Genomic DNA, 22,127 nt, shown 5'->3' with positions numbered 1-22,127 from the left:
ACTGGGGAGGAAAGTCAGTGAGTCATCCGCAACTTTATTATCCACCAGTTTGATTTGTACAATCTTTGCGCTTGGAAATCCACGACAGAAAGGCCACAGTGTGATGCACCCAAATGACAGAGACCTGTCTTCTCCCCAGCCAGGCCCAGCCCACCCCACAAGCCCTTGTCCTCAGCACATTTGGAGCCTTCTAGTGGCCCTCCAAGAGTCCCCATGGTTCTGTGGCTGCCCACAGAAGTCACATCAGCCCCCAGGGCCACAGGAGGACCTGACAGATTCAGGCTGAGCCCCGTCTCCCCTCCTCCTCCCACTGAGAGGTCCAGAGCCTCCAGACCTGTGGTCTTTCCACAGGATGGGTCACGGGCTGCAGTCACAGCCCAGGGGTGCCTGCTCCCCAGGGACTCCTTCCAACAAGCAGGCGCTATGCAGAGCACCAAAGGGGGCTTGGGAGTGACTGCACTTGTGTGCCTGTCTGGGCAACCTAGAGTCTGTCTGTGCCTGACACCCTCGGACAGTTCTGGAGTGCAAACGTGTAGATGTGAGGGTGTGTGTGAGCGACTGTGTGTGTGTGTGTGTGTGTGTGTGTGTACATAGCCACAGCTGCTAGCAGAAGTTCTAATTAGAGAAACAAGAACATTCAGTGTAAAGTTTAATTTTAGAGATTAATTAATTTTCTGGTTTTCGTTTTCCCTGGCAATCAATAAAGCTACCAAGAAAATAGACCAAAGAATCAGTTTCTCTCTAAGTCTGTGCGTGTGTGGAAGGTGAGGCTGTCTGTGTAAGAAGACCTAGGCAGAAATGGTCAATACAGGCAAAAATAATAACAGGGCTCCCCCCATCCCTTCCTCCTAGCTCAGGCTCCATCTCAGCAATGGGCCTGAGGGAGAAGGAGCTGAGTCCCTCCCTCTTTGGAGCCGGGAAGTGGCCAGGCTGCCTCCACAAAAGGGCATGACATCCGGAGCCAGCTGGCCAAGAACTGGGGCCTGCGGCCACAGCTCACCACCTGGACTTCACAGATGTCCTTTCAGAAGAAAGAGGAGTGCTCCAACCGCCAGGGCTCCAAGGAGCACAGACTCAGGGTTCAGGCAGGTTCAGTGACGGCACTCAGGTGGCCACGGGTGCCCAGACCCAGGGAAACTCAGTGGGCAGCTGTTCCCTCCTGCCCAAGCCTCCTGTTCTCCGGCCACCTCTGCCTTCCCACTTAGCCATCTCCACAGGAAAGTAAAGCTCAATCCCGATGGGCCATGGGCCATGGTGTCCCCACAATCCAAACCTCCCAAGTCCCCTGGGGAAAAGGGGACGGGGAGCCAGAGATGTTGCATAGGTGGCAGTCATGCCCTTGGCAGGTGTAGTCCTGGCTAGGCTGGAGGAAGATGGGAGAGGAGGCTCAAGAAGGGGAAGAAGGAGCTCTGGTGGCTCGGGTGAAGTGAAGAGCATCAGGCGTGAGCGATGCTGGCGGGTCCCAGGGTTATCCTCTCCAGCTTGAAATGTGAGCTCAGTCCCTGGGCACTGAGTCCACTGGGAATGCATTAGGCAGGGGGGTTGGGAGGGTAGGGGGCACATAGACATGCACACTGAAGCACATGAGGGTGGGAGTGCTGGGGGAGAAAAGGCTGCCTCAGAGCTTTAGGAGAACAGCAGGTGGAACCCGCAAACTTCGGTGGTAGCAGGGTGTCCTTTGGAAGACCCTGGGACACGCTGCAGGGCTTCAGCACATGGGATAGATGACAGAGGGGTTGGGCAAGATTTAGAGAATTTCCGCCTCTGACCCTGCCCCTAGAATTGAGTATTTCTCCAGCCAGGACTCATGAAGACAACCTCAGCCCTGCAGAGGTAATGTGTGGGGGCACAAACCGCTCTTCACACCACCATCCCCCACAAGTCTGGGGAAGGCAAGGGAAGGTTTCACCCCAGAAACCCCTACTGTTGGCCATCCTTTCCATCTCCCTCCACTGCCCACTCCCACCTGCTGCGAGAGTTCCCCTTTGCCCCCGGAGTCTGTCAACCACTCTTTCCACCCAGGCATTCATCTTGACCAGCTTTAATGATCGTGTGTGGCAGTATCCCACCCCTCTGAAGGGACAGTCCTCCCAGACCCCAGGTCAGGAGGCTGCTGCCAGGACGCTGCAGAATTGAGAGACAGGACTGAGGTGCATACTGTCCACATTTTGCCTCCCTCCTCCCTGGGCAACTGTTCTTCAGGGCCAGAGAGCAAGAGGGAAGGGAGGAGGGTGACGCAAGCAGCGTGAGCGCAGTCCCTCCAGGACCCACACTCCAGGGACCCAGCTAAATAAACAGCAGTGGAGGGAGTGGCAGAAAGGAAACCCCGATGTTTGGGGCCAGCGCCAAGAAGAGGATAGCAACATTTGCACGGTTTTGAGATGGAGCACCGGGGCTGACATCTGGCCCCGGTCTCAGACCCGCTGAATTTATTAGCTGGTTGGAAGCCAGCCCTGCTGTTCACCACCGCTCCCTCCGCAGGGAAAGGCCCTAGTGGGGCTAGGCAGCGAAGGAAGGAAAGCCCCAGTTTCCCTTCCCCATGCCTCTAAACCTCCCCAGCTGCACAGCCAAAGCCTCGCCCTTGAGGCGGGCCCCAGGCGGTGCCACACAGCACAGTCGCCACTAACAGTCAGAAGATCCATTGAAAGGCTGGACGGGAAATCGCGAGTGTGCGAGTGTGCGTGGAAGAAGGGGAGGTGTCCCCCTAAGAACTGAGCGGCAGGCTGGAAGAGCCGACCGTGCCCGGGCTGGGGGTTCTCCAGAGCCGCCGATCCCCTCTCACCATCGGTCTCTTTATGTACAGGAAAGGCGGAAGGTCCGGACCCCCTCGGGGTCCGTCCCGCGCACCCTCGCCTCCTGGCTCCCCGCGCCGCGCCCAGCACAGCTTCAGTCACCATCACGACTCCCCCCTGCTACCAGCCAGGGACACAGTCCGACGGGGGACAGGAGGGAGGACCGAGGGCCTGGCGGGGGAGGAGGGGCGGAGGTCACAGTGAGGTCTCTACGCAGGAGCCGTGGCGGTGCAGCGGCCGGTGGCTGTGGCCCAGACACCCCTCCTGCCGGTGCACGATGAGGACCGGGAAGTAGAGGGCGTCGTGGTAGGGTGGCGGCGGCCCGGCCTCCTCCTCGTCGTCGTCCTCGTCGTCCCCCATGCTGGCCTGGCTCGACAGGCGCGTCTGCTCGGTGGGACAGCTGGCCTCGTTGACACTGCCGCTCCGGCTGCGCCACAGGCAGCTGCGTCGGGAGCCGTAGAGGCGGCCGAGCGAGAAGCGGCTGCCCCCGCAGCCCGGGCCGCCACCGGGCCCGGGGCCGGCCCGCGGGCTGGCGCAGATGCTGAGCGCGCTGCGCGAGAAGATGGACGAGCTGCTGACGGCGCGCTGGCAGTGCTCGCAGCTGCGCCGGTACGGGGCCACGCCCGCCGCGCCCGGGCCGCCCACCCCGCCGTAGCGGCACGCGGGCGCGTACCCGCCGCCCACCGCCCCCGCGCAGCGCGCCCCCAGCCCCGCCAGGTCCATGAGCACCGCCTCCGAGTAGCTGGGCACCAGCTGCTGGTTGGAGCGGATGTGCCACTCGAGCTCCGTGCTGTCCACCGTGTTGACCCGCGGCAGGCGGTGCGTCAGCGGGGGCAGCAGCTCGTCGCTGGGGCTCAGGCCGCCGCCCGCGCTGCTCGCCGAGCCCGGGCCCTCCAGGCCGAAGAGCTTCTCCACGTGGTAGTGCGCGTAGGCCGTGCGGTACTCGGCCAGCACGCGCAGCGGCCACGACAGCGTCAGCAGCGCCGCGGCCCAAAAGGCCGAAGAGCAGGCGTACCACGGCGGCCGGGCCGGGTCCGGGAAGGCAACCATGAACTCGCGGAAGTCCACGTTCTTGAGGTGCATGCCCTCGCGCGCCTCCATGTAGTCGTCCAGGCCCTCGTTCTCGGCGAAGAAGCGCGCGCGCTGGCACAGGTAGGCGTTCTCGGCCTCCACGCTGGCGAAGCTGAAGCACTTGGTGAAGCGCAGGCGCGTGGCCGGCGCTCCCTCCAGCCCCACCAGCGCCTTGGACACGTCGCGGACGCCGCAGCGCGCGTAGTCGAACTCGGCCTCCGCCACGTGCGTGTTGACGCGCTCATGGTAGACCTACGGCGCCGGGGAGGGCGGCGGGAGTCGCTTCTGTCGGCTCACCCTCGTCCGCCCCATCGCGCCGCTCTTGCTGCCCGCTCAAACCCCGGAGCCCGCCCCACTTTCGAGCCCGCTTGGAGCCGGGTGGGATCTTATCATCTGCTTTGCAAAGCCACGCGGGTCCTAAGCGTCTTCGGTTAGAGAGGAGGACGGGCGGGAAATCAGACCTCCTGGTGTGCATGCTAATTTGAATTAAGCGCTGCTTCTTCAGGGGGTCAGGCGCTGGCCTTGAACTGGCCGTCGGGTTTGCCCGACCTTTTGGCCCCGTCTCCCAAGACTCACGCTGCCCCTTCTTTCCTTTTACAAGTGTGTTCCCCAGTGGGCCGAGGAGCGCCCTGTCGACCAGTCTACCTGTTCCCACCTTAGCTCTCACCCATCCCTGATTCTCACAGGCCCCAGGCTTCTGTTTACCCATTCCAATACTGAGACGGAAGTCACCCTTCCCTGAGAAAAATCTCTTCCCGCAGGGTTCTAATAATGCCTAATCCTGGCGGGTCCAGGCTGTGCTAATTAGCCCCCATCCCCACCTTTCCGTGGGGCCTCCAGTGCCTACCTCCACCTCTTTGCCAGCGGACTCCCACCTCTGGGAGCCTCAGACTTGGGATCCAGGGCCCTGTGTTTGAGTCTAGCACTACCTCTTAGAAGCTGCAGACCTTGGGCAAGTCATTGAGCTTAGGATTCCTTACCTGTGAAAGAGGACCTGGTAGCAGCCACCTCACTGAACGGGTGAGAGCATGCTGTGAGGTAGTGCATGGGGAGCCATCTCCAGCCATTAAGCACTAAGCATTACAGACCCTGGAACCAGACTACCTGGGTTCAAATCCCAGCTCCACCACATACTAGCTGGTATGACTTTGAGCAGGGTACTTAACCTCTCCAGGTCTCAGTTTCCTCATCTGTAAAATGTGGGTAGTAGTTACCTACCTCATAGGGTTGTAATGAGGATTAAAGAAATGATGCAGTATTGTCATGTACATCGGGCAGAGCCTGGTTGTTGGTGTTTACCATTATTATTATTATTATTACGGTTGTTTCTGCCCTCATGTTTCAGTGTCCACAAGAGCTCACTGCTACCTGTGCTCCTCCCCCTGGGGGGTAGTCCATCAGGTCCCAGCACCCCCCTCCCATTTGGACTGGCCTGTGCTCCCCTCCAACCCCTCACCTGGGTGGTGGTGTAGGCGTCTCCATTGCGGTATCGCGTGACCTGGCGGGTGCGGCGGACATAGTGGTAGCTGATGGCCTTCCACCAGATACAGGGCGTGGCCTGCTGCATGCGGCCCACACGCTCCCGCACGCTGCTCACATCAACACGGTGCTGCAGCTCATGGCGGGCTTGGCAATGCCAACACTCCACCAGGTAGACGGCATACAGCATGAGCAGGAAGGCCAGGGGGATGTAGACATAGCCGTTGGAGCAGGGGCTGTCGTGGTACATGAGGCTGTTGCCCTGGTAGGTGCTGCTGAAGGTGAGGCGGGTCACCGTGGTCACGTGGCACCAGGCCACGGCCCCCAGACAGCCGTACATGAGCAGCGAGAGCAGCAGGCACTTCCAGTGGGACTCACGGCAGAGGGACTTGGTGAAAGAGGGCTGGATGGGACGCTGCTGCTCAGATGGGCAGGGGAAGGTCCAAGATGAATGGGAAGTGAGACGGAGTGGCAGGACCCGGCACAGAGATGGATGGAGGTGTAGAAGCCAGCATCAGAGATGACAGGCAGACAGGGATGTGGGGAGGAAATGTAAGACCAAGAGGGGAGCCAAGGACCAAAGATAAATGAGGAAATGACCCGAGTGAGACACAGGGACAGGGAAAGAGAACAGAATGCCAATACAGGGACGTGCAGAGAGAGACAGACACCCCAAAAGGCAGAGAGGGATCGGAGCCAGAGGTGGAGGGAGGAGGCCCGGGTGGCAGAGAAGACATAGATGGATAGGATGGCACCCGGAGAAACAGAGTCCAAAGACAGATGTAAGATGGCCATGAAACAGGAGGTGTGGATGGGGAAGACAAGGGAGGACAGACAGGCATCAGTGAAGGCAGGTCCCCAGCCAGGACTCCTTCCAGGTATTCCAGGAAAGCAGGGAGGGACCCATTTGACAACACCTTCCCACTTAACAGGTGGGGCCCTCACATTTTCCTGGTTCTTTGAGTCCTGGGTTCTGGAGTAGCCAGTCCTCTTTGACCCATCCATCTCCCCAACCCTCACAGACAATTAGTCTCATACCTCCTTTGGACAGGTGGGAGGGGGTGCCCAGGAAACATCAAGCTCTGACTCTCCCCACATTCTGACCTGGAGGCCCCCTCTGTAAGTCTCCTTCCTGAACCCTAACATCCTTCCCTGTTCTAAGATGTGAGGCATCTCTGAGTAGAAGGCAGTCCAGAAGGAGATATTCAGACGGGCAGAGAGGCAAGTGGCTGGGGAACAGGGATGGGGCACTGGGGCACGGGGGTAGGGAGGGAGACATCTGCAGTCCAGTCATTTGTCAAAAGGATTCCTGGAGCTCTCTGGGGGCCTATTAAAACACTTGGCCCATTCTGTTCTACAGTCACCCCAGTGAGTTGTTTACACATCTAGACTGGGCGCTCCTGAGGTCAGGGTCTCAGTTCTCCTGGGTGCCCACCATGGAGCTGGCACCCAGCAGCTACTTAGTAGATGAGAACTGAGTTGGATTTCTGGTGGTGGGCTGTGCTTTCCCACTCCTCCTCCCTGCTGTCTAGCTTTAAGGAACCCCCCCACCCCTCAACATAGACACCCCCCTGCTGAGATCCTGATTTCCTCCAGTTCCCCAGGCCTGACCTGGAGGCTAGCCACAGGAAGGGAGAAAAGGGTGGAAAGGAAGGGCACAGTCACAGGCAGTGGGCCCTGGGCCTGTGAAATGAGAGGAAAGATCTGGAAGTGCAGATAGGTAGGTGGCCTAGGCAGTAGTACACAGCATATACAAACAAGATTAGGGTAGATGGACCTTTTCAGGAGCCTTGTCCTTGGGGGATGTGCAGATATGCACCTTTGTGTGCCCGCCTGAGTATGCACGTGTCCCACGGAGAACACATCTGAAAGGGTCTCTACCTGCAGGTCTATCCCTGCCCATGTGCTTCTGCCCTAGTGCAGTGTGTATGTGTGTGCAAGAGTGTGCACGGGAGGGGGGGGAGGAGAGCAGTGCTACTGACACCTTCCTCAGTCTCTTTGTTTCCAGGTTCAGAGGACTGAAGAGTGGGGCCCGGGACTAGGGAAATGCTTATTTCCAACACTCTGAAGGATTGCTGGGCTCAGGGACCCCCTGGGAGTGGGGGAACTGCATGGATATTGGGAGGGAGAGGTGCACACACTCCCAGTGACCCCAGGGGGAATCGCCTCTCTACACACTTGACCTTCTCAGGACCACAGCTCAGGTACCACCACCATTTCCCCATGGTACTCTCCTGCCTCTGTAGCCCCTACAGGTCGCCCTTCCTGGCCTTCAAGATCGCATCCCCTCAGCGAAACAGGATTCCTGCCACCGTCCCCACCCCATCAGTCCGGGGTCCGCGAGGCTCCGCCCCTAGGCCCCTCCCCCTGCCCAGGACCCCCCGAGCCCCGCCCCCGGCGCAGCCCCTTCCCCGCTACCGCGGACAGCTCCGGCCGCCGGTGGGGGCATCCGTGCGGGACTGCGGCTGCGGCGACCGACTCGGGGTGCGGGGCGCCGGCCGCGCTGCGGCGGAACCGGCGGGGGCCGCGCGGGGCGGGGGATGGGGGGCCAAGCTGCGGCCGCGCCTGGGGAAGGGGCGCTGCCTGTGCTCACCTCCTCTCGGGCGGGGCCCTCGTCCGCCGCTGCCGCCGCCGCCGCCGCCGCCGCCGCCGCCGCCGCCGTGGGCTCCTCCGGGACCCCGGGGCCGCCACCTCCGCCGCCGCCGCCGGCGCTCTCTCCCGCGGCCGAGCCAGGGGGGGACATGGCGTAGAGGGGGTGCGTCGAGCTCAGGGCTTCCCGGGGGGCTGCCGGGGGCCGAGGGCATCCTGCGCGGGCCCTGGGGAGGGGGCGGGAGGGGGCGGGGCCCTCGCTGCTCCCCACCCCCCGCCAGGGGGGAGGGGGCCTGGAAAGGGCACCGGGGGTAGGGGGCTAGGGGCTGGGGGTGGGGAGGCGGGCTGGGGGGCCGGGCCGGGGGGGCCGGGGCCGGGGGCGGGTGTCACCTTGAGGCCCTCGCGGCGCCGCTCCGCCTCCCGCCCGCTCCCGCCGCCGCCTTTTGTCTGAGCCGAGCTGGAGCCAGCGCGCCCCCCCCTTCCTCCCAGCTCAAGAGCCCCGCCCCCAGCCCCCCAAACTCCGCCTTCCCCAAGCCTACCTAATAGCCACCCCCCAAAGAAAAGAAGCAACAGGGGCTCCCCGCACCCCTTCCCCACTCTCAGCCTTGCTCACCGCACCACCACCACCCCCCATCCTGGCAAGATCTGTGCCGCAACTCCTTCCGTCCCTTCTCCGTGGAGGGGGCACCAGTGGTTCAGCCAACATCCCTCCTCATCGTTGGTTCCTGCAAGTTCCTGGGGCCAAGGGTGGGGGCAAGGAAATTGAGCCATGGAACCCTAGGGAAGATCCTTATTTCCAGTTGGGTGGTAACGGGTTAAGGCGGGAGACAGCCTTCCGAGGCCAGATCCAAGTGCGCAGAGTTGGAATCGCGTGAAAGAGAAAGGACTGGAGCTAGATGTGAGAAAGGACTAACAGAGGGCAGAGGGGAGGACATGGGAACCAGCCTTCACAGAGCCATTTTCCTTCCCTAGAGGAACAGCCCCAAAGAAGCAATGAAGTATGTGCGTTGCCCTAGGCTGGAGAACAGGAAACCTAAATTCCAGTTCTTAATCCTGGCTCTGCCATTAGTGGTTGTGTGACCTTGGGCAAGTGCCTTCCCCTCTAAGCCTTAGTTTCCTCATCTGTGCACTGAAGAATTTGCCTGGACTCTCTCTAAGGCTCTGCGCTTCTTCCGTGAGTATAGGAGGCAAAATCACAGACCACAGGCCAGGCTGAGTGACTACAAGTAGCCTACCCCTTCCTGCCATCCACCCACACTGCTTTTCCCTTGTACTGTCTGGGTCAGGCAGAAAGAAAACTGACATGCATTCATTAATTCCTGGATGGATGCATTCAATAAACAGGCATTAGGTACCTACTGTGTACTCTGTTCAGAAATGAAACATACAGTATTCTACCTTCAAAGAGCACAAAGTCTAATGGGGAGGGGGACCAATCATTGTGATAAAATAGTATAAAGGGTATGCATATTTAATCCATGTGTGCACCCTGTGGAATCCTGCTGTGTGCCTGGTGCTACATTAGAGTCTTTGACATATAGTAATTGGTCCCCTATTTGCCCACAAGGAACCAAAGTATAAGGAGTGTGAGTGATTTATTCAAGGTCACAAGCTAGTACTCACAGAGCTAGTCCTAGAATCCAGACCTTTCCCATTCCAAAGGCCGTGGGGATATCTGTGGGTAGGGAGTTAGCTTAAGGCAAAGTTTTGGATAATCCAGTCTTTGGGACAGGGGGTGAGCTTACTGATCTGCTGGGATGGCTACCTGAGGCAGAAGAGCCACTACCTCTCTCCCACCCGCCCCCAACACACCCAATCCTGGTCCTGCCTCCATTTGCCTATTCTCCTCTTTCCAGGCAAAGTGAAGGTTGCTGGCTGACTGCCTACTGTTTCCAAACTATCCAGTCTGAGGTTCCTCCACTCCATGGGTGGGTCATTCCATCCTCCAGACCCAAACAGAGGAAGGGTGGGGTCCTGAAGAGGCTGGCTTCTCCCTCATTCTCACGGCAGAGAAGACTCTCACTTGGGGGCTCACTCCAGTGCCTCCCACCCATATTTTGTGGGAAACCCTACCTCACATCTAACTCCAACCCCTCTTCTGGTCCCAGCCTGTTCCACCTAGTTCAGTCCTCACTGCAGACAAAGTGCTGAGTCCCCAGCCTGACCCTTTCCTAACTCAAATAGGAGGCTCCCACTCCCCATTTAGTTGTTGAAATCTTGCTCCTGTTTCCCACTCCTTTTGGCCAACCCCAGAGCTCCCAAGAGATAAAGGACCCCTGACAACTGACCCCTGCTTCTTCATTCACACACATTACTCTTCCTTGCAGCTCAGGGGAAAGAAGGGTGAAGGGAAGGGGCAAGGAAGGAGCCAGCTGACCTGCTGGTCACCATGGCAACGGGGCCTGCTTCTAGAAGAAGGAGCCTGGCTGGGGTGGATGGAAGCTGGGAGTGGGAGCACTACAAAGGGAACCAGAAAAAAACAGCAGAGAGAGAAGAGGACTGGTGGGGCAGAGGAAGCGAAGTCAGGGCCCTGACCATGCTGAGGCCCGAGTCAGAGTCCCCAAGTCATCTTTCAAAATGGCACTGCATGATCCCTCTCCCCATTCTGAAGTGTCCCCTGAAGGGCTTCCTGTCAGAGTACTGGCAAGGTGCTGGAAGCCGTCAGTGACTCAATGCTGACCTCATGTGGCCAGAAAAGGGGCTGGTACACACCTGTCAAGGTTCCAAGTGAGACTCCAGACTGAATTGGGATAGGTTTTTCCTTAAATTCAGCCTCTATCTGAAGGCAAGTGGGGTTCACTGCATACTCCTGCATTCTTGTGTCCTTGCGGTGGGTTCAGATGCCCCAACTCCTTAGGCCTTTATAAAGGAAACAAAGTTTCAGTGAAAATGTTTTTCAAAGTTTTGGATTAGGGACAGGAGAACCTGGCCCCCGTCCTTCCTAACTGTTGTATCTTGGGCAGTTCAGTTCTCCTTTCTGGGTTTCAGCTTCCCAACTTTAAGATGGGGATGTGATAATGCCTGATCTGAGCCCAAGTAGTCTGGGTCTAGAGTTCCTGGCTGTATTTTTGCTCTAGGCTTTGAGGATGAGAGAGGAACATGTCAGGGGAGGAAGTTGAAAACATCTGAAGTCACACTGACCTCAAGGGAAGGAGATGTTTCAGTTTCCTTGGGCTTTCCCCTCATGACTTCTCACTGCCTCATGCTCAACCATCTTCTCCACACTGGTTCTCCACAGGGATGAAGAGCAGTGGGGCATCTCCTCCTGGCTGCCCACCATGCTTCTCTCTTGATTCACCCCTCCAAGCACACACACACAGGGTACCTCTCTTCTCCCCAGTCCCCTTCCTTCCCTGCACTCCACTGGGCAGTTGACCCCGCTGTGTGCCCCCAGGGCACCCTCTTCTCACTCCTGTCTTTGTGTAAGCACTCTGTATTATAATTGCTGGGAGATTTTTGAAGGCTGGGACCATGGGACATTTTTGAGTGGAGGTGGGGTTAGTGGTTGTTGGTTATTACTATTACTATGATACTTAGTTTTGATTCCAACAGAAAGATCAATGTCAGACCTACAGGAAAAGCCCTATATGTATTTGTCAAACGAAGGAATAAAATGAGATTACATGGAGGAAGGCAGTAGGAAAGCTGGTTCATAGCTGTCTGCACTCACTCCAGCTTCCTTCCCCCAATGCCAGAGTTGGAAAAAGGAGATGTTCCCTTAGGGATGATATTCTAAAAGCATTGCTGCCCCTGGGTTGATGGCACTTGGGGTAGGGGATGAATCATGGAGCACGGATTGGGGCTCACCATATTGGTGGAGTTTGCTGACAACCTCCCTAGGCCCTTTAGGCCCAGGGAAAGCAGGGACAGGGAAGGAGGGAAGATGTGCTGGCATTGGGGCTGTGGCTGTGGTGGGACCTCAGGAGAACATGGCCCAGCATGTCTGGGGCCTCCCCATTCTGGCCCCACCATGAGGAACTAAACTTCCCTGATCACTAGGGGTAACCAGATGTCGTAACCGCCCAGAGCCAGTGTTTCATCCCTGTGAAGAATGACCATTCTGCTTTTTTTTTTTTAAAGATTTTATTTATTTATTTGACAGAGAGAAATCACAAGTAGATGGAGAGGCAGGCAGAGAGAGAGAGAGAGAGAGAGGGAAGCAGGCTCCCTGCCGAGCAGAGAGCCCGATGCGGGACTCGATCCCAGGACCCTGAGATCATGACCTGAGCCGAAGGCAGCGGCTTAACCCACTGAGCCACCCAGGCGCCCCGACCATTCTGCTTTTTTATTTTTATTTTTATTTTTTAAGATTTTTATTTTTATTTATTTATTTATTTATTTTTTTGCCAGAGAGAGAGAGAGCAAGTGAGTACACACAAGCAGGCAGAGAGGCAGGCAGAGAGTCAGGCAGAGGCAGAGAGAGAAGCAGGCTCCCCACTGAGCAAGGAGCCCGATGCAGGACTCCATCCCAGGACCCTTGGATCATGACCTGAGCCGAAGGCAGCGGCTTAACCCACTGAGCCACCCAGGCATCCCACCATTCTGCTTTTTAATTTTATTTTTAAAGATTTTATTTATTTATTTGACAGAGAGAGATCACAAGTAGGCAGAGAGGCAGGCAGAGAGAGAGGAGGAAGCAGGCCCCCTGCTGAGCAGAGAGCCCGATGTGGGACTCGATCCCAGGACCCTGAGATCATGACCTGAGCCGAAGGCAGCGGCTTAACCCACTGAGCCACCCAGGCACCCCATTCTGCTTTTTTAGACAACAAAAAAATATGACCTGCCTATCTGCATTTTTTAAGACAACAGCTTGCCCGAGAAAACCCACTTTCAAAAAACCAAAAACAGACAAACAAAAAACCTGTCCTTGTGCCCAATTCTATGTGATCTAGGAAGTTGACTCAGGAGACCCTCTATCCAGGATCCAAAGACAGAACTGCTTCTTTTTTTTTTTTTTTTAAGATTTTTTATTTATGTATTTGACAGAGATTACAAGTAGGCAGAGAGGCAGGTAGAGAGAGGCGGAAAGCAGGCTCCCTGCTGAGCAGAGAGCCCGATGTGGAGCTCGATCCCAGGACCCTGAGATCATGACCTGAGCTGAAGGCAGAGGCTTAACCCACTGAGCCACCCAGGCGCCCCAGAACTGCTTCTTTAAAGACAATAGGTATCCCCTTTCTTTCCCTACCCAAACTCCTAGGCACTGATAGAGAAGGAGGCCATAGAAATTGAGAAAAATGGGTAGGAGATAGGAAGCAGTGCTCTCCTTGCAAGTTGCATAGCCTGTGCAGATGATTAATAAATATTCCTTTAAAAAGGTAAATGAAAAGAGGGGCTCCTGGGTGGCTCAGTCGGTTAAGCAGCTGCTTCTGGCTCAGGTCATGATCCCAGGGTCTTGGGATCGAGCCCCACGTTGGGCTCCCTGCTCAGTGGAGAGCCTGTTTCTCCCTCCCTCTGCCTGCCTCTCTGCTTACTTGTGTTCTGTCTGTCAAATAAATAAATAAAATCTTTAAAAAAAAAAGAAAAACAAATGAAAAGGGGCGCCTGGGTGGTTCAGTCGGTTAAGCGGCTGCCTTCTGCACAGGCCATTGATCCTGGGGTCCTGGAATCAACCCCCCAAGGGGGCTCCCTGCTGGTTGGGGAGCCTGGTTCTCCCTTCCCCCTGCTTGTGTATGCTCTCTCTGTCACAGAAATAAATAAAAATCTTTAAAAAAACAAACAAACACGAATGAATGAATGGAATAAATGAAATGGAAGAAAGGAAGGAAGAAAAGAAAATGCGTGGAATTAATGAAAAAAAGGAAGGGAAAATATGGATGGATGGATGGATGAATGAGTGGGTGAATGAATGAATGAATGAATGGGTGAATGAATGAGTGGGTGAATGAACGCTCGAGTGACTCAGGACCGGGTAACCCCTGACTCGAAGCCAACGCAGAGGGCGGGGTTAGGGGGATTCCGGAGGGAGGGGCCTCGGTCCGGAAGCGTCTGTCGGGGGCGGGGCGTGAGGGGCGGGGCGAAGGAGCGAGTCGGACTGGGCTGTCCAGCTACCCCGAGTAGCCGCTGCCGCGGAAGCCTCCAGAGCTCCGATCCTCGCCCGCGCTTTTCGCCGACTCCTCGGGCTCCCGCAGCTCAGGAAGGAGGCCACTCCCGGCCGGGCGCTAGCTCTGCAAGGCGGACCTGCAACCCGGAAAGGCGGCGCGGCGGAGCCCAGAGCCGGATCCTGCTCGGACCTGGCCCCCGCCGGCCGGGACCGCTGGCATGTCGGAGGCGCGGAAGGGGCCGGACGAGACAGATGAGAGCCAGTATGACTCGGGCATCGAGTCTCTGCGCTCTCTGCGCTCCCTGCCCGAGCCCACCTCGGCCCCAGCCTCTGGGCCCTCGGATGGCCACGGCCCCCAGCCCTGGACTCATCCTCCGGGAACAGCCCAGGAGCCACAGGAGAAGGAAGATACAGATGGGGAGCGAGCTGACTCCACCTATGGTTCCTCGTCGCTCACCGAGCCCTTGCCCTTGTTGGGGGGCACGGAGACCGAGAACCCAGCCCCACGCTCGCCGCTTCCCGCCGCGGGGGCGCTGAGCCCTCAGCAGCTGGAAGCCCTCACTTACATCTCTGAAGATGGAGACACGTGAGTATCTGGTCGAGGCTGAGACAGAGATCCCTTCCAATTGATGCTAACTCCTGGCCTGCCAGGATCTTCAGCAGGCCGGGAACCCAGTCTGTGAGGATCCCTCAAAACACCCGCGCTGGAAGGGGCAGTCCCCACTCTCTCTTCCAAACTCTAGACTTAACACTCAGCCCACTTTTGAGCTCTGGCCAGACCCGGACCAGAGGCCCTGGCATCATCTCTCTGCCTTCCCTTTGGGAGGTGGGCAGAGCTGACAGGGCCCTTGCCAGGCACCTGGAACCCCAGCTAGCAGCCCGGAAAGCTACCAGTAACCCACCCCCTGGAAGGGAAAATTCCCCTGACCAAAGTGCTTTTTTTTTTTTCCCCCTTGCTGGGGGAGAGCACATCCTTGTTTGCTCAATATCTGGGATTCCCAGCCCCTGACCTCATAGTACCCTGTCTCAAGGAACAAAAGGTGCCAGTTACAGGTTGCCAGTGGGGGTCAGGGAGCTAAGGATGGGGGTACAGCCAGAGAGCAGAGCTAAGACTAGCTCTGAGAAAGAGGGGGTGACCCAGGCTGGGGCACTCTTGCCCCAGCAGACAGACAGGCGGCTGGCTGCCCCGCTCACTTCCTTCTCTGCTGCAAAAGGGGAAGTGAGGGCTGGAGTCAGCTTTACTGACACCCTCCGCCTCCTGAGCCCCCCAAGTCCTCCTCACTGTCCTGTCTGATACCTTTACTTTACCCTTTCTCCCTCCAAGTGCAGGTAAAGTTTGGTGGGGACTGGGCTAAGGGGGCAGGCAGTTGAAATAAGAAGCATTTTGTGTGGGAGGGACTGGCCAGTTGAAGATTTGCCCCTTAGGAAGAAGAAACACTGTCAGGTGAGGGGGTGGCTGGGATTTGGGGGCGAGAAACAGAGTGGAGTGTGCCGGGGTCCCAGATAGGGGATGCTAAAATGAATGGGGGTCAGGAGGGTAGAGGAGGCCAGAGGTGTCTGTCTTGACCTGCTTTTTGGAGATGGGAGGGTCCAAATCTTGGGTGGCCTTTGACAAAGATAGCCTGTGGACCCGGTGGGTGGGAGAGGAATGACCCCAGGCCTTTTTTGTAACCTGCCCAGATTACCAGCCCACAGGCCCAGAACCAAGATTTAGGGAGCTCCGTGTGGAATCCCTATGACTGACCTTTGATCTAGGGATTGAAGACTTCTGACACTGCTGTCCTTTGTTAGCCTCTGGGCTGCAGCCTTAACCTAGTTAGAGACAGGTGTTGTGTCTAGACTGTGGGGGGGGGCAGAGAAGAGGAGTCAGGACTCCCCAGGAGGTTCCTAGGGAGGAGGGGGTGCTCTCTTCCCTTAGAGGTGTCTGGCCTGTGGGACTTATGGAAGTGGGAAGAGGAAGTGGGAGGAGGGGAGACAGGGAGAGAGGGAGGTGGCTGCAGGAATGTGACCTAGAGAACAGGCCCTGGCCGAGGGGATTTCCAGCGCGGTTCCTCCCGCCCTCCCTCTGTCACTCTCTCTCCTGGGCCTCTCCTGCCGCCAGCCACCAAGCTTGCCTCCCTCCCGCCTGAGCAGCCCCCTCCCCAGCCCAGATGTGCCTTTGCCCAGACTATCCCTCAGGGTGGTTAATGCCTCAAGGCATCTGTCCTGGCCTAGACCCTGCAGCTCTGGCTTTCATTTTCCCCACCTGATGTGGGGAAACCCCAGGACTGGAACTTCCCCTCCCAGCTGCCCCCTCCCACCTTAGCAAGAGGCTCAGACTCTTTGGCCCACAACGGACGCACATGTTCTGCACCACACAGACCTCCCCTTGGAAGTGTACGCAGAGTGGGGGATGGCCTCTGGTCAGGCCCCACCGGGTTCGTGCTGTCTGAAAACGGACCCTCTTGATTCCTCTGTAAAGGGCAACAGCAGGAGAGGCTGCCTCGCTGTCTCCTGACTCTGTTTTCTCTCCCTTTCAGTGTATAACATTGGGTTGCTGGGAGTGGGGGTAACCCTGCTCCTGCCCTCTCAAATCCTCCCTGTTGAGGTTGGTGGAGGTGGGGAGCTCAGCCCCGGAAACCACGTCTATGCTATCTCGGCGGCTTTCCTTTTGGCTTCTAGCTGCAGTTGGCCTCACAGGGCCCTGGGACCAGAGGGGAGTGGGGTGTGGGCAGCCCAAACAGGAAGGACCTTGTCCCATCAGCACCCTGCCCATGCTCCCACTCTGCCGAGGCCCTCCTGAAGGCCAGAGATGGGAACTTGGAGCTCCCAGCCCCAGGATCCTGGCTTCCCACACCAACCCTCACTTCCTGGCCCAAACTCTCACTTCCTATACCCACCCTATGAGTGGCTTCTTAGAGACTGATGTGTTTTTCCTTCTAACCTCAGGACCTCAGTCCCCTAGCTCACTGTCTAGGGCCCCAAGCCCTAACACTGAACCCTGTTCTTGCTGCCTCCCCCTCCCAGGCTGGTCCACCTGGCTGTGATTCACGAGGCCCCAGCTGTGCTGCTCTGTTGCCTGGCTTTGCTGCCCCGGGAGGTCCTGGACATTCAGAACAACCTTTACCAGGTAGGTGAGGGGAGAGGGTGGGCTGTCCCTGGATACCTATCCCTGCCCCATTCCTAGCAGCCACATCATCAGCTTTGCGCAGTGGCAGTATCGTAGCCAATGAGGTTTATCCGAGGCGCGATTATTGCTAATTGAAAACTTTTCCTAGCAGCCACATCAGGCTGCACATTCTGGAAACCGTATGCGAGACACTGGGATAGAAGCTGATGATACAAACATGAGCAAGACACAGCCTCGGCCCATGAGGTGTTTGAGCATAGGCTAGGGAACTCATGTCCACACCTAACTGCAGAGCATGTAACAAGACTTGTGATAGAGACACATACCAGCTCCTGTGGGATCCAGTGTCCGTGGGGAGCAGCCAGGGAATGCTTAACATGGGAGTGGCATCTGTGTGGAGCCTTAGAAGAGGAGTATGGCAGGTAGAGGTTGCCTGGTACCTCTAGTCTTTCCCCTCTCCGACCTTTCCTTTTCCCCTGGCCCCTGGGGATAACAGAGGTCTCCCCAGAGGTGAAGGGGGTAGACCCTGCCCCCATCTGTCCTTTCTGCAGGGGCTAAGAGGACCTGCAAGAAAAGCCGGGGGCCACTTCCGTCACCCTGCCTGCAGACCTGGGAGGGGTGGTCCCAAGAGCTGCCTGGCCAGTGACAGAGGGAAGGGTTTGGCAGCATTTCCTTGGAAAACCAGGGCCATAACCTTTCTAAGCGGCTCTCAAAGTGTGGCAGCTGGTAATTCCTGGGTCCACCTTAGCATGTTGCCAGAGGGAGGAGCATGCTCCAGTAGCCCTGGGCCCCTCTGTGCCTACAGACAGCACTCCATCTGGCTGTACACCTGGACCAGCCCGGCGCAGTTCGGGCCCTGGTCCTGAAGGGGGCTAGTCGCATGCTACAGGATCGACACGGTGACACGGCTCTGCATGTGGCTTGTCAGCGCCAGCACCTGGCCTGTGCCCGCTGCCTGCTGGAGGGGCGGCCTGAGCCAGGCCGAGGACCACTGCACTCCCTGGACCTCCAGCTGCAAAACTGGCAAGGTATGGGTGGCCTTGGGGCCTGTGGGATGAGAAGGGGGCAGGGGAGGGACTCCATTCTCAGGGACAGGATGCTTATGGCCTGCCCATCAATGCACCTCCAGTTCCAAGCACATAGGTACTCCATACATCTTTGCTGAATGAATGAATGAATGAATGAATTCGATTGAGAATTTACTGAGAGCCTACTATGTGCAAAAGACAGAGCTAAACCTTGCCCTCAAACTATTTAGTTTAACAGAGATTAGATTAACTCATTAATTCACTTATGTACTGAGGGCCTTCTGCGTGCCAGACATTATTCCGGGAGTGAGACTTAATCTGTGAATAAAGCAGAGAATGATGGAGGCCGGCAGTAAGTCTAAGCAGGGAGTTCTCTAGCAGGTTAGCAAGCAAGAAGGCCTGGGGGAAAAGTAGAGCAGAGTGAGAACTAGAATGTGAGGGACGGGGGTAGGCGTGATTTTCAAAGAGGATGGCCAGGGAAACCCTCAAGGAGCAGGGACGTTTGAACAGACACTTTGAATCTAGTTCTGGGAGGGGGGCACAGGGCAGGAGGTGGCATCTGGGGTGGGGCTGGGGCCTGGGGATCCTGGAGAGCTCTGAAGATGGTGGTTTTGGGACAGGGCTTGAAGGCAGATAGAGTTTCAGAGAGGTGGGGGTGGGGAGAGAGAGACTGGGGGCAGGGTATGCTTGTGGAGGTAGGGTGCGCGTGTATGTGGGGTGTTACTCAGCCACCTAACCCCTGAAGCATGAAAGTTTCAATAACATGACTTTGAAAAGGTGGAAACTTTGAGTTCCTTTCCCCTTAGACTTTTGAGGGGGTTTTTCAGGTTTGTGTTTGAACAGTCCTGTGCTCAGAGGCACTGAGTGGGCAGTAAGTCCCCTGGGGCTGAGGGGTAGGGAGGTCCCTGAAAGTGAGGGAAGGTGGGGGAGAGTTGGTGGATACAGACGAGCGAACCCCAGTCTCACCCCATCCCAGGTCTGGCCTGTCTCCACATCGCCACCCTGCAGAGGAACCGGCCTCTCATGGAACTGCTGCTTCAGAACGGAGCTGACATCGACACGCAGGTGAGGGGGGCCGGTCATGACCCAGCCCTGGGCCTGCCCCATCGCCTGATCAGGCCCTGGGGCCCCTGCCCAGCCATCAGGAGGGGTGGCACTTCTCATCTGGAGCCCCAGGGCCTGGCAGGATTCCTCTTGAGGTCTCATGGCTGACAGCCTTGTTCCCCTGCAGGAGGGCACGAGTGGAAAGACCGCGCTGCATCTGGCTGTGGAGACCCAGGAGCGGGGGCTGGTGCAGTTCCTGCTCCAGGCTGGTGCCCGCGTAGATGCCCGCATGCTCAACGGCTGCACCCCTCTGCATCTCGCGGCTGGTCGGGGCCTCAGCAGCATCTCATCTGCTTTGTGTGAGGCCGGCGCCGACTCCCTGCTGCGGAACGTGGAGGACGAGACTCCCCAGGACCTGGCTGAGGATGTAAGAGGCCCAGGCTAGGCTCCATCTCCAGGAGCTCCCACACCCATAGCAGAGCCAGGAGCTATGACAGCTGAAAGGGCCGAGGAGTTGGGATTCTGGGGTGTAATCCACATCCGTGACTCTGTCACTCACCCTCTGTGGGACTTGGAGTGAGCCTCTGCCCCTGCCCCTTAGTTGGTCAAGACCAGGGAGCTCAAACTTGGACTCTAACAGAAGCCCTGCAGTGGATCAGTGAGGCAGGCTAGGTTATAAAACAGGGTGGTGGGGCCCTGGGGGGGATCAGAGGCTCTGTCCTACTTGATTTCAGCAGATAGTCGCAGAGGAGGAATGTGCACCAATTACTTCCAGGTCTTGGAATTTTTCAAGAGAGGTGGAACCTAGATTTCCTGTACAGTCTTTCCCATTTAAAAATGTTCAGTGTAAAAAAGGATTCCGGGGCACCCGCGTTGCTCAGTCAGTAGAGCATGTGACTCTTGATCTCAGGGTCATGAGTTCAAGTCTCATGTTGGGCCTTGAGCTTACTTAAAAAAAACCCAGAGCCATAGGCTCTATCACCTTATTATGTGTCCTTATTAGCTCTAATATTCTGACATTATCTTAGAGAGTGAGGGTTTGCCTAAGGCTTCAGGGCTCTGTCTAGCCCAGAGGGGCCTCTATTTGGGGGATTAGTAGGAGGTTTTGTTCCCCCATATCCTTCAGCTGTCATTCGGTGTAGAGGAAAAGGCCCAATCTGTCTCCCTAGCTCCCTTTCTCTACTGCTGCCCTTTGCCCATGGGCCCTGATCTTGCTTCTCTCCATTCTCTTCTCAGCCCTTGGCTCTTTTGCCCTTTGATGACTTGAAGATCTCTGGGAAGCCACTGCTGTGTGCTGACTGAAGCCGGGGCAGAGTCTGGGGCCCGGAGACTCCATCTCTTCCCATCTGGAAGCTGGAGCTTTAGCTGCTGCAGCTTGGGCCCAGACAACGTGCCCTCCTGGTGTCCTGGGGACTGCTGAGGCCACAGCCTGGGGCCAGCACAGTCCTGAGCTGAGAGGAGGGATCACAAGTGAGAGAAGGCCAGTCTAGAAGGAAGACCTTCCTAGGTGGATGGAGATTCTTGAAGACTCCGAAGCCCCCGGTATCCTAGGCAAAGCCTGTTTGCCTCTAGAGAATGGCAGGGGCTCTTGTTTCTACCCACGTTGGGTCAGCCTGAAGCTGCCAATCAGTAGGAAAACATGGACTCTCCCAAGTGAGGAGAGAAACTGAAATCAGCAGGCAGGACCCTGAGGGGTTCCATCTCACTGCTGTTGAGGACTCTTGAACACTGTTGTTTAAAGACTTCACATAGAAGGCCCTGAACTGAGCCTTTGGGGAAGGGGAAGTTTCAATAACATGACACTAAAACAGCAGAGACCTTTAAAAAGATCCCCCCTCCCAGAGTCATTTTACGCACACACGTGTCTGTGTGCATTGGGGATTTTTAGGTAGGCTTGCCTTGTGACTTTATGGTAGAGACAAAGAGAAGGAAATTGCTCCCTGAACAGGATAGGACCTTCATAGGTGTGTGGGGGGGGTGGTGGTTGGGGAGGAGCTAACAGTCCTCAGGCCTCTCTGCCCTTCACAAACCCTTGTACTTTGTGTGGAAACAGAGGGATAAACAGGAGGTGAGAAGCCTCCCCCCACCCCCAATCAGGGGGGTTGCTCATCACTGCCCTAGAGGAGTCTGGAGAGAAGGGCTGGCCTATGGAGGGTAACACAAAGGAGCTATGGCTTTGTATGTTTTTCCTTTCATTCCACACATTTGAAGCCCTTGTTAGGTGAATATGGTCAGTATGGGTATGGAGGAATAAACCAACACAGTCTCTGGCCACTTGGATCTTATAGTCTAGTGAATGAGGCAGCCATTAAAGTCATAAACAGACAAATAAATATGTAATTACAAGTTGCAGTGGATTCTGTGAAGGAAGAGTAAAGTGAGGAGAACACGCGTTGGTGGAGGGCCTTTGGGTAGTCAGTCAGGGAAGAGCTCTGAGGCCTGTCATCTCCAGGCCGTACAGAAGGGTGATTAAGGATGTAGGGGGAGCGTTCAAGGGAAGGCCTACAGTGAATTAGAGGACCTGGCCAGTGGGACTCCGCAGAGGGTGAGTGAGGGGGCGAAGCGGAAGGGCCAGGTCATTCAGAGCCTCGAAGATCATGGGTTGTTGGGGGACAGAACTGCAGCCCAGCGGAGAAAGGGAGGAGAGATCTTCCTGTCAGAAAACGCGAAAGGGGTAAAGTGAGAGAGTGCTTGGGTCGCAGAACCTCAGCGTCCCCGTCCCGAGATGGCAAGGGGGGCACCACTACATCCTGGGTTGGTTGTGAGGGCTAAGGGCGATGGCGAAGCGGGGTGGGAGTGCGCGGTCCCCGCCTCCCCGCCCCCCACCACGCCGCCCCGCCCGCCCAGGGCCCCCAGGAGTGCGGCTCCCGAGCCGCGTCTCCCTCCGGACCACGCGGGGGCGCTGTGGCCTGCCGGCGGCCCGGGGCGCTGCGTGGTCGAGGCTGGGGGCGGAGGGGCGGCCGCCGGGAGGGAGG

At 57.2% G+C, this 22,127-nt stretch overlaps 2 protein-coding genes and 1 pseudogene across 2 annotated transcripts; 2 read left to right on the top strand and 1 right to left on the bottom strand.

The window, feature by feature from the left end:
- Positions 1-14: 14 nt before the first annotated feature.
- TMEM151B (transmembrane protein 151B) lies at positions 15-8,085 on the bottom strand. Its single transcript, XM_044251869.1, has 3 exons — positions 7,936-8,085; positions 5,320-5,760; positions 15-4,115 (listed from the first exon to the last, which is right to left on the bottom strand). Exons 1-3 carry the CDS (start codon positions 8,083-8,085, stop codon positions 2,988-2,990), a joined length of 1,719 nt encoding a protein of 572 aa, XP_044107804.1. The 3' UTR covers positions 15-2,987.
- Positions 8,086-13,962: 5,877 nt separating this feature from the next.
- Positions 13,963-21,498, top strand: NFKBIE (NFKB inhibitor epsilon). Its single transcript, XM_044251857.1, has 6 exons — positions 13,963-14,557; positions 16,978-17,080; positions 17,886-18,108; positions 19,085-19,173; positions 19,340-19,579; positions 20,389-21,498. Exons 1-6 carry the CDS (start codon positions 14,190-14,192, stop codon positions 20,452-20,454), a joined length of 1,089 nt encoding a protein of 362 aa, XP_044107792.1. The 5' UTR covers positions 13,963-14,189; the 3' UTR covers positions 20,455-21,498.
- On the top strand, positions 17,151-17,267 carry LOC122897037 (annotated as a pseudogene).
- Positions 21,499-22,127: the final 629 nt, after the last annotated feature.

The sequence above is a fragment of the Neovison vison genome, chromosome 1, assembly GCF_020171115.1.
Source record: "Neovison vison isolate M4711 chromosome 1, ASM_NN_V1, whole genome shotgun sequence".
NCBI classification, from domain to species: Eukaryota; Metazoa; Chordata; class Mammalia; order Carnivora; family Mustelidae; genus Neogale; species Neogale vison.
Note: the sequence above shows the minus strand (reverse complement) of the source record. Positions and strands in the feature narration are given on the sequence as shown.

Bases quoted from the DNA above. Each gene is read 5' to 3' on its own strand.
- TMEM151B (XM_044251869.1), bottom strand. From the start codon at position 8,085: ATGTCCCCCCCTGGCTCGGCCGCGGGAGAGAGCGCCGGCGGCGGCGGC. The intron at 5,761-7,935 runs GTGAGCACAGGC...CCATCTGAGCAG, and splicing joins AGGGCCCCGCCCGAGAGGAG to CAGCGTCCCATCCAGCCCTC. The intron at 4,116-5,319 runs GTGAGGGGTTGG...CCGGCGCCGTAG, and splicing joins ACGCCTACACCACCACCCAG to GTCTACCATGAGCGCGTCAA.
- NFKBIE (XM_044251857.1), top strand. From the start codon at position 14,190: ATGTCGGAGGCGCGGAAGGGGCCGGACGAGACAGATGAGAGCCAGTAT. The intron at 18,109-19,084 runs GTATGGGTGGCC...ACCCCATCCCAG, and splicing joins CCAGCTGCAAAACTGGCAAG to GTCTGGCCTGTCTCCACATC. The intron at 19,580-20,388 runs GTAAGAGGCCCA...TTCTCTTCTCAG, and splicing joins CCCAGGACCTGGCTGAGGAT to CCCTTGGCTCTTTTGCCCTT.